A 10,289-nucleotide genomic window follows, 5' to 3' on the forward strand; every position below is an offset into this window, starting at 1 on the left:
ACTTGAAGCAAGATAAAGTCTTCTTTCTAAAAAAAAAAAGGCAAACTATAGAAAAGATCAAAATACCTAAAAACAAACATTCTAACAATTTTTATACGTTGAATTTGATGGGTTTTTACTTCTATTTTGGTTGAATAAGTGTAAGATTCCTCTGCTTTAATAGAGGACTATCTTCTAGTTTTTGTTGTTGTAGTGTTTAAGTTTTCAAATGGTTTTGGACTTTTAAGTAACTTTGTTTGGCTGGTAATGAGGATATTTTGGGGGTTTAATTTAGTTGTGGTTGTACTATAAATGACCAGTTGACTAAGAGGTTTAATTCAGTTCTTCACTAAACCCTTTTAGTCGTGTACACCTAGAGGTTTGGAAGTGGATTTAGAGCACTTGAACAAGTGATCTATGTGTTCCAGGTGACCAGGTGGGAGGGATGGATGTAATTTAATTTCCCAATTTTATATGGGTAATTCTTTGAATATGTTTATATTGGGTGAAGTGATCTTGCTAATGAAAATTGTAAAGTGAAAACTAGTTTATTGAAGCCCAGAGCAGACCTCAAAAGCACACAGAACCTGTGATTGCCTCCGAAACAACCTGTCCGTTATATGAACTCCACTTATACGAACTCTAAAGAAACTCCACCATGAAAATCAATGAATTAGAAACTCATTTTTGGTGGAGATGTTCTTCCCACAATATAGATCATCCTTAGAAAAAATCAGCACATTTGAAGATGTCTAGACGTATCAAAATTTGCGTACAGTGTTATAAAATTATCCGACGGTCCAGATTTTTCAAATTTCAAAACAACTTTTGACAAGGTTAATCATTTTCATTTGGGCTGATTTTTTGTAGAAAGATTATCTATTATGAGAAGACTATCTTCACCAAAAATCAGCCCTCAATTCATCTTATAAATCCACTTTTGGTGGTGGAGTTCATTTGGAGTTCATATAAGGTGGAGTTCATATAACGGGCTCGCCGAAACAAATATAAGGTGGAGTTCATATTTCGTAATATCGGTGCCATGATAGAATGAAATATCAAAATTTCAGCCAATTTGAAATATTTGGAATGTCACGAACGTTGGGCTTAAAGTAAAAACTATAAAATTTCAGAGGTTTCTCCATCCTCAAAACCATCATTAGTAATGGCAACGAAGCATTCCTTCTCTCTCTGCTAAAAACAAAACCCTAACAACAACAAAAATAATAAAAGGGGACCACCATCACCAATCTCTTCATCCACTTTCACTCTCCAAGAAACGTACCCAAACTCCCACGAACAGCAATTCGTCACAGAATTCGACCCAACCAAAACCCCTAACACCCGTTAAAAACACACCCATCATTCCCAATCTGGAAATCTCATGGAGCAGGGTTTGATATGAGCAACCTGGTTGAGGTACCGATATAGTTTTGTGAAAGTCGACGTGCTTATGGAGATTGTATCGAGCTACACCAATGAAGATGATTGTGATGATGTGGTTATGCTCAACATACTGCTCGGCTAAACATGTGATCGAGTTATACTAATAAAATGTATATTAGTCCATAGAGTGTTTCAAACCCAAAAACAGAAATAATGACAGAGTTTTCAATTTAATAATAAGAACAAAGCATTTTTAAATGACACTCTACAAACTTTTTAAAATGAAAATGAAATAGCGGGTAAATGAGTCTCACTTGGTTTCCACGTTCTAACAAATATTTTGTCTGTAAATGTGGATGACAACAAATTTAAAACAACTATCTCTATATGCAAAAAAAAAATAATAATAAAAAAAAAAAAAAGAGGAAGAAAAAGAAGAAGATGTATAAATACTTAAACATAACCTTATAAGCTAAAGTCGACTCTTCGAATTTCTAAAAGCAAATACACATCAGATTTGGGTATTTTAAATAACAAAACTACTAATCAATAATTTAAATACATCTAATCATCTAATAATGAGGCATTGATGTCGATTCTAGCCAAACACCCAAACTATACGAAGTCCAGGGCTGGCCCTAGGCCGATGCTGTGTAAGTCCTTGCATAGGGCCTCCAAAAATAAACTAAAAACAAGGGGCCCGTTCTACAAGAAAAGCCCACTGTCATGTTTAAAAACCTAAAGAAATCCATTACAAAAGCCCAATCCACTTAAATAAAAGACAAAAGGTCCTATTGTTTAGTTAACTAAAACGACCGTAATATTTTATTGACGTGGATGTCAAAGGTTGAGTGGCTACATAGTTGTAGATTTTATTAAAATAAACGGAATCTAAATCTTTGGATTTATTCGTTCATAACTAATTAACAACAACTCCCTAATCTGGCGTGGCTACTTAGTTGTCTTCTATGAGTGTTTGATCTAGGCTGAATTTGGCAGTGATTTAGCTTTTTATTTGAAGCCAAACAGAATAGCGATTATCCTGTAGACTAGTAATAACAGATAATAAACAGGGAAGAACACAAGAGATTTGTCCTAAACACAGAGAAAAACGTCTCTAATGTCTGTAAAGTTTAATAAAATCAATAATGATCCAATATTAGTCCACAAGCGGGACTTTATAGCTGTAAAACATTCTAAATCCGAATATTATTCATACTAAAATTAACTAGATAAAAACAGAAGTAATCTACCAAAAATCTAGCCCAAATCGGACTCAGATTTACTTCCGAAATGGTAAAAAAGAAAGAAAATCTAAAACGATGAATTTGGAAGGGAAAACAGTAGATTTTGACCTCGAAAACAGCAACCACTGAGCATAGCATAGTGGTGACAGCGTACGCGCTGCCGAGATCTTTCCGAATTGGAGTCACACACCTGATTCTGACAACCGTAGCCAAAGTTATGGCCAAAATACTAAACCACTTACCCCAATTAGAAAAAGATCACGATTACTTATCATCTTTGCACTGATCCGCCAACTCATGATACTTTAGTGCCATCAACGTACAATCTGTCAACTCAGCATCATCTGACTTGGGTCCTCCTACATCATTATTCGATAGTCTTGGTTAAGGTTGCCTTTAGCAGGGATTTGTTCAGTATTTTCCCATAAAACTTTAGCATGAATATTGCATTTAATAGAGAACTAGAGATTGAAGATCAAGTACAACAAATTAAGTAATTGCGATAATGGCATTTATCGAATATACAATGACCTCGCAAGAAAAAATAGATGTTTATTATACACAATTGAAAGCGCATGAAGAAATGTGATTGCTTTCAGGCCTGTTTATGTTCATTGACGAGTCTTAACAGAATAAGTTTGCACAGAAACCACGAGCTCAATGGTCGTGCATGCCTCCCCTGAAGACCTGAAAGTCATTAGTGCCGCTAGGGAGTTTTAGTTCGTGCAATTATTTAAGCGCTACAGGGCTGGCAGCAACAGTCTTCAGCAGTTCAGCTACATTTTCCTAGAGTATGGTAGGAACCTCTATACAGAAAGAAGTCAGTTTGGGGAGATTTAACGTACATGTTTTTATATACCCAAAATACCATGATTGTTTATTTAAAGGTATATTGTACAGCTAATCGAATGGAATTCGCCCATCGTGTGTAAATAACCATGTAGACAGTTCTGAACAGCCTATTTTTTAGTACCAGGCCAATTAAGCTAGTACAGGGGACTACAGCTCACAAGTCTTACAATCTCATCTAGACAAAGTCAAAGCATGATGAAAATAAACATTATGTACTCCTCACTATATGTATTCTGGTATATATTTATGCTTACCCCTAGGAGAGAATTCGGAACAAGAGGTTGCTGGTAACAAGGATTTGACCCTAATAACATGTTGATGATGATGAGGCCTGTTTGCTAATGTCTCTTCTATTCCATAAGCTTGGCTAAAGTAAGAGAGAAACAGTAAGCTACACAAGAGGCTGAGATTGTGAAAGACGGAATTGTCGTTGTTCATCACCATGTGAGAATAGTACTCTTATCTAAGTTTGAGTACTCTTCTCTTTAAACCCATTTGGTTTTGAGTTTGGCACATTGTAATATATATAGAAGAAAAAGAAGAGGGAAGCCGAGCGTGGAAAGAGTACAATTTTGTTTTTTTTGTTCTTCTCTTCTTAAAACAAATGATTCGAGAGTACTTAATTGTCACAGTTGATTTTTTAATCTAATTTTAAAAAGGATGGTACATATATTCGTAAAATATTTCAAAAGTGTACGTGAAGACAACAAATTCTAATTTTTTAAAGTAAACAATAAATGAATTTTAGCTAAGAATAGTCAAATTGAATTTTTCGCTATGCTAGTTGATTATTTGTTCTTTTTTTAATTTCATAAGATTTTTTCAAATTTCTGGAATGTTTGAATGGTTATAACATGACATAATTTTATTTAGTTCACAATTACACCCAAAAAAAAAATAAACGGACTGTTTCTTGCGTCGGCCAAATGTCAAAGCTTCCTGTTCAACAACCAAAGACTAGAAAAAAGAAATGTCTTCTGTTATGAAGATAATTTTGTTTTTTTATTAATTAATATTAATTGCATCTACTTATTATTTTTTTATTGTAGTTTAGGTAGTACTGATCTAGCTAGTAGTGCAATATAAGTAACATTGTGCAGCAGGCCTTCTCTTAGACGGATAATCCGTTAGAGCAAGTTTAATGGGGGCTATATGGGTCGCTAAAGGCAAATATAGCACTCAGCCTTTCTGAAATGTCATTCCAATGGGGTTATTAAAAGGGTCTTAAATTTGGAAGAGTCAAAACTCGACAAAGTTAAGACCTTAAGCTAAAAATTGCCATAATAAGTTTCGGATACTGAACGACATAATTTATGTCGCCTATTGGTTATTTATGCATGCACGCGCGAAACTATCCTACCGTCTCCGCTTTTAATTAAATGGACGGACACTCTCACCATCCGGTATTTGTAGACTGAGAAACCAAGAAATTTATTTTCCACTAAAATTTATGTACAGATAACCATTAAGTTTCATCATTTTCTTGCTAATCACCATTAAATTTCCTCATTTTCTTGCTAATCACCATTAAATTTCCTCATTTTCTTGCTAATCACCATTAAGTTTCATCATTTGTACAACTTTTTTTCTTATATAAAAACCATCCTCAAATTATATGAGATTAACTAAAAAAACAATGTCTCCTCTCACATATTTCTTCCTTTCTTTAGTTGCTTTCATAGCTATCCCCGAATGGTCTCACCGGGTCGGATTGCCCTACCAAATGAAAGTATTCAAAAAAAAAAAAAAAAAAAAGATGATGAATGGCTTTAGACCCGTCCTGTTATGAAAAGGGTAATGACGAAGCAGATGAAGATGAAGATGATGGTTCGGTATACACAATTATTTGGAGAGCATTCAACATTATATAATGCCCACAAATAAGACTTTAAGGTAAAATAGAAAGTAAATGAAATAAGGGAATCCCCATCTACATTTACTATGCCGAGATTTCAAAGTAAGGAGTACAGTAAAAAGTGAAGTATTGTTGTTAAAGTGTAAAAGTAATGAAATTGAATACCACCTTTTAAATATATTAGTATTGGTGTTAAAGTTAGGGGTGTGCATGGGTACCCAATTACCCGAACCCGAACCGGAATCGGAACCATTTATAGTGGGTCTGGGTCCTAAAATGTTATACCCATTTAAAGTGGGTCTTCAAGAACCGACCCGATAAAGAACCGAACCCGTTAGAACCGAATAGTAAAAAACCGATGGGTACCGAACGAAACCGAACCGATTAGTTTGATTTTGATATATAGAATTTAGTATTATATTACACTAAATAAAAACAAACCCAAACATTATTATTATATATAGTATTATATATAGTCTATATTTGTTAGGTGTAAAATTATACTAAATATATATAACATTTAGCATAATAGTGAATATGTGTTATTAAATGCATCTTTTATAATATTACATTAAATATGTGTATTATAAATATTAATAATAATATTTACGTGTCTACGTCTATACGTATAGTCGTATACTATGAATTAACTTATGCACTGTCTATATTAACTAATACATGAACGTGTACGTGCTTGATATATTACATGTATATATATTAGATAACGAATACGTGCAATGCTAACTAACAATTGTAGTACATGTGGTATTTATTCTATATATGACGCATTACGTATAGTATAATATACATATATTCGATTTAAAATATACACATACATATAATGTATGAGAATGTATTTAAAATTTTTAGATAACTTTCAAATATTATTATTGAATTTAGGACCATTACTTCTTATGAGAGGACAAAAATATCGATGACAAATGTTATATTCCCCGTAAACCAACTTTTATATCGGTTATATAACTAAAAATAATAATTTTAGCAATAAAAATATATAACCCGATAAGGAACCGAAACCGGAACCAGAACCGACTTATTTAATGGGTATGGGTCTGGGTTTTCAAAATATAGGAAAAAACCCGAAAGAACCGAACCCGATAGGAACTGCTAAAAATAGACCCAGAACCGAAACCGGTAAGAACCAACCCAGAACCGACCCATGAACACCCCTAGTTAAAGTGTTGTAAAGTAGAGAAATTGCATATTGTCGTACACGCCCTCTAATAATTTTAAGTGTCAAATGATTTTTCAAATGCTTGTACTACGGAGATCACGGTCAACGACAGCTAAATATGACGGTGAGTTGGGGGTGGGAGCATGTCTAATTCCATTTTCAAATGGGGACAGGTCTTAAAATGTTACCCTCCATTTTCAAAAATATTAGGGATACCCTCCCATTTATAAGATCCAATTGTCATATTTCTTTTACGTGAAAAAAAAACAACGCTTTGTAGTCGTTGGATCTTGCATGAGGAGAGGGGGGTAGGGGTGTAAAATGGGTCGGGCCGGGCCAGCCTGGCCCTCAAACCATGAAGCTCGTATGACTTAAGAATCGGGCCGGCCCGACTCTCTCATGTAGTAAGGGGCGGGCCTATGAGGGTCAATGCTAAAATTGTGAAGCCCTAACCCTCACCTCAACCCTCTCTTTAGAGAATTGAGGGTCGGGTTTGAGGGTCGGGCTAGAGGGCCGGGTTTGATTACTCTCTTAAACTCTTTATTTACAGTATAATCTTGTTAAATTGATACGCGATAAATTAGTTATCACGTTTAAATAATAGGTTTTCTTAATTTTGACTTTGGTTAATATACTTAATTAATAATTTAGCTAAAATTTATAAGATAATAAAATTCAAAAGTTTCGTTCTTAGGTTTGATGTGCCGATGTATTACATGAATAAATTAGAAATGTATATGAGACCAAAAATATGATGTGGTGTTGTAGGTTATAGAATAACTTGTGTTCGATTAGTTGAAGTTGATTAAAAACTTCATTACCATATACCAAGGATCATATCACATCACTCTGATTTATATTTTACTCTTGTTTATATATGGTGAAGTGACCTGAGTTTATATCCCGACAAGGGAACAATTTGTTATTTTGAACTATATTTTTTATGTAACGTTGGAGGAGCCTACACAAAGCACTAACTTATGTAAACAAATTTTTCATTTTGCTATTTACTTTATACAATTGCGTACTTTTTAACAAAATCTAAATAAAATTACATATAAAAGTTGTGAGGGCCTTTGAGGGTCGGGCTTAGGGCCGCCCTCATGTTTCCACATCTAAACCCTTACCCTCCCCTCAAATTGTGAGGGCCGAGCCAGCCCGACCCTCAAATTACAAATTACATGAGGACTTAAAGTTGAGGGCTTTTTCGGCCTATGGGTCAAGCGGGCTGAGGGCTTTAGGGCCTTTTTTACCCCCGTAGGACCCTAACTAACCCGTAAAATTATTCAAAATATAATCCTGTGTGTATGTGTGTGTGTGTGTACGCGCCTCTGAAGGAGCTTTGGATTATGGAGCTTCCCAAGTTAGCTGCTTTCTTGCTCCCGCTTCACGTTCTGCTGGTTACTAAGGTCTTGATCACCATTGGTGCTTGGGCCGATTCTTGGACCACAAAACATTCCACCCCATTGAGGAAAGTATATCATGGTGACGGGAAGAGTGCACGCAATCATCATCAGACCCATAATAGAGATGCCTGCTTCCTTTGAGAATCTAGAGCCAGAAAATAGTAGTAGTTGGGTGACAACTGCACCCACAGTTCCACCACTCGCAGTCATCCCTGCAATCACCCCTAGTGACCTGTAGATATGTTTTCACAATCCGACCAAAAATAAGTATGTTTAACGTAAGTACAAAGCAGAACAGAACCATACTTGATTGATATCTCGTATGTTTTAGTCACATATCATGATTTGGCCAAAAAATTAACTACGTAAATCACAAATTTAAGTTCATGGCACTCGATAAATAACAATTATGTGGCTCTTACCTTCTAGAGACAAAAGGAACCACGCCGAACGTCAGGCCAGAAGCAGCTTGAACAAAGAAAGAGAAACAAACCATAACAGCAACAGAACCATAAAGCGAATTTACTCGCCCGAGAATCGAACAAAGCAAGCCAGCCACACTTTGTACAATCCATAAGCTCCATAACCTTCCTCTCATCCCAAACTTTTGAGCCATGGTATCTGATATAACTCCTCCGAATGGCCTAGATACGATATTCCCTAAACTAAAACTCGTTGCTATAGCTCCAGCAATCTGGATGCTAAGATTGAATCTGTCATAAAAGTATTGAGCAATTATAGTATCAACAGTTAATTCAACTCCGAAACAATATCCATATGTCAAACCCAATATCCATCCTCTATAGTTCTTCAATCCATGAAACAGAACACTAAACAAGTTGTTGTCTTTTGGCTTGTTTATTGAACCCTGTATCTTTCTGTAGTTCCCACCATCAGGCGTGTCGTCGCCATAAGCCAATACCAGTAGTGCAGTTATAACTTGGAACATACCGGGGACAATAAACGCGAGACGCCAAGCTCTAAAAGAAGTTACGCCAAAGCTAGTAATGAGGGAGTAGATGAGTGGCATTAGTAGTTGGGTCGCTCCGCTGCCAACAGTTGCCCAACCTGCAGCGTAACCATTAGCCAGGCCTATAACATTGCTGGAGAACATAGAGCTCATCCAAAACTGGTTTGCTACAAAATTGGCTAATGACAATCCAATGAGAAATCTAAGTAAAATAAATTGATTGGCCGATGAAACTAGGTACATGGCAAAGACAAATGGTGCAGTTAATAGAGATAATGTTGCTGAAGCGCGACGAGGACCAAGAAGGTCACAAACAGGACCCATTGCTAGTCTTGAAAGTATGGAACCAACAAATGAAGCTATACCAGCATGGCCAATATCAGTACTAGTGAGCTTGAGATCGCTACGGATAATAGGAATAAGAGATGGAATAGCAAATTGTGAGAAGAAAGATGAGAAAAGCGAGATCCATGCTAAGTGAAACGCGCGCATATGTGGAGCTGCAAAGGAAAATAAGCGGATCTTAGTCGCCTTCTTGTTGGAATCGACTGGGAGAAAAAACGTACTTTGTTTTCCATCGGATTCCTCCATTTTTTCCATTTAGCACGGAAACTTTAGTGAATGATAATGAAAATTCAAAAGTACGAAGAAACCTTACTTTGGGGCAAAATTTATGTACAGATGGGTGGAACACATAGTATTATATATGAGGGTCCATTATATATAGTTAGTACATAAATTGCGGGACATTGTAATTATGAGTATCTGTCCTTTCCCATATCCGTTCAGTTTAAAGTTGTTATAAATTGATTCCCATATCCGTTCAGTTTAAAGCTGTTATAAATTGATGAAGGGAAAAGAAAAGGAATTATGAGGTGTAGAATCTAGATGATTACAAGTTTAAAAGGGTAATTACAAGTTTTATAACTAATACAATCCTAATTAGGGCATCTCCAATGGAGGGTGTAAATTGTATAAAGTATAAAATTTACACTCTAAATGTCAAAAACATATTTCCAATAGAGGATGTAAATCCCATGTGATAAGCTAATAGTAAATGGAGTTTAATATAAGATTTTCATTGGAGTCCGGAATCCGGATCTTCTCCACCTGGTGTGGGTGTTTGGATCCTATTTATTTATTATTGCCAATAAATATTTGTTAGTAAAAAACATTTTTTGAAAAAATAAACACTTTTGGTCTTTTTCACCCCAAAAATTGTTTTATGATAAATAACAAAAACTTGTTTTTCAAGTTAAAAAACTGTTTTTTATTTGAGTCATGATTGTGAGGGACTAATACCCACATCCTATGGATATTATACACGTGTCTAGCATGCCACCAGCCGATCTACACTAAGCACTCCTTCAGGTCGCTTCATTGCACCACGCGCCTCCAG

At 35.5% G+C, this 10,289-nt stretch overlaps 1 protein-coding gene across 1 annotated transcript; it reads right to left on the reverse strand.

Moving 5' to 3' along the window:
* Nucleotides 1–7,492: 7,492 nt before the first annotated feature.
* Nucleotides 7,493–9,578, reverse strand: LOC147496055 (high affinity nitrate transporter 2.7-like). Its single transcript, XM_086567743.1, has 2 exons — nucleotides 8,343–9,578; nucleotides 7,493–8,152 (listed from the first exon to the last, which is right to left on the reverse strand). Exons 1-2 carry the CDS (start codon nucleotides 9,488–9,490, stop codon nucleotides 7,879–7,881), a joined length of 1,422 nt encoding a protein of 473 aa, XP_086423869.1. The 5' UTR covers nucleotides 9,491–9,578; the 3' UTR covers nucleotides 7,493–7,878.
* Between the last annotated feature and the right edge of the window lie 711 nt (nucleotides 9,579–10,289).

This window comes from Coptis chinensis, chromosome 6 (genome assembly GCF_015680905.1).
Source record: "Coptis chinensis isolate HL-2020 chromosome 6, ASM1568090v1, whole genome shotgun sequence".
Classification (NCBI taxonomy): Eukaryota; Viridiplantae; Streptophyta; class Magnoliopsida; order Ranunculales; family Ranunculaceae; genus Coptis; species Coptis chinensis.

Coding starts and splice junctions, on each gene's coding strand:
- LOC147496055 (XM_086567743.1), bottom strand. CDS start 9,490: ATGGAAAAAATGGAGGAATCCGATGGAAAACAAAGTACGTTTTTTCTC. Junction 8,153..8,342: donor GTTCCTTTTGTCTCTAGAAG/GTAAGAGCCACA, acceptor ACATATCTACAG/GTCACTAGGGGTGATTGCAG.